The sequence below is a fragment of the Fulmarus glacialis genome, unplaced genomic scaffold, assembly GCF_000690835.1.
Source record: "Fulmarus glacialis isolate BGI_N327 unplaced genomic scaffold, ASM69083v1 scaffold20837, whole genome shotgun sequence".
NCBI lineage: Eukaryota > Metazoa > Chordata > Aves > Procellariiformes > Procellariidae > Fulmarus > Fulmarus glacialis.
The window spans coordinates 2,512-3,089 of record NW_009224041.1 but is presented as its reverse complement, the minus strand read 5'-3'; the positions used below and the strand labels follow the sequence as shown (position 1 = coordinate 3,089).

Sequence of the window (578 nt, the reverse complement as noted above, 5' to 3'; positions counted from 1 at the left end):
AACCCACCTCACGTGCACGAATGCACGTGCCAGCTGCCAGCGCAGATCTGCCCTGTGTGTCATTGGGGCTCGATGTCCCCCTTGGTGCCAGCACAATGGGGTGTGAGGACATGTTAGGGTGCTGAGCGGGGCCACCTCTGCCGCAGCACCTGGCAGCCCAGAAGACCTACAACAACCTGGACATCAGCGTGCGGGAGGCGCTGCGGCAGCGCACCACCTGCCTGGAGGGGGTCCTCACCTGCTACCCCCACGAAACCATGGAGGACATCATCGACCGCATCGCCAAGGAGCAGGTGAGCAGCCGGGGCGCCTTGAGCCAGTGCGAGCCCCCCCTGCCCGCTGCCCGACCTGTCTGTGATGCTCTGCCTGCGCCCACAGGTCCATCGCCTGGTTCTGGTGGACGAGAACCGGTACCCGCGGGGCATCATCTCCCTCTCTGACATCCTCCAGGCCCTTGTGCTCACTCCCGCAGGTATCGATGCTCTTAACTCTTAGCCCGCGACGCTCCATCTTTCTCCACTTGCACCCTCCATTTCTCTCCACTTCAGGTAGGAGCCGGCCACCCCCACTGACCGACG

At 64.0% G+C, this 578-nt stretch overlaps 1 protein-coding gene across 1 annotated transcript in view; it reads left to right on the top strand.

The window, feature by feature from the left end:
- Positions 1-495, top strand: part of LOC104079860 (5'-AMP-activated protein kinase subunit gamma-3-like) — a gene marked incomplete at its 5' end in the record, with an annotated part of 3,182 nt that extends 2,687 nt beyond the window's left edge. Inside the window, 2 exons of the mRNA XM_009582035.1 lie at positions 147-293; positions 379-495. Coding sequence (XP_009580330.1) covers positions 147-293; positions 379-495 — 264 coding nt within the window. The remainder of the gene's footprint in view (positions 1-146; positions 294-378) is intronic.
- Between the last annotated feature and the right edge of the window lie 83 nt (positions 496-578).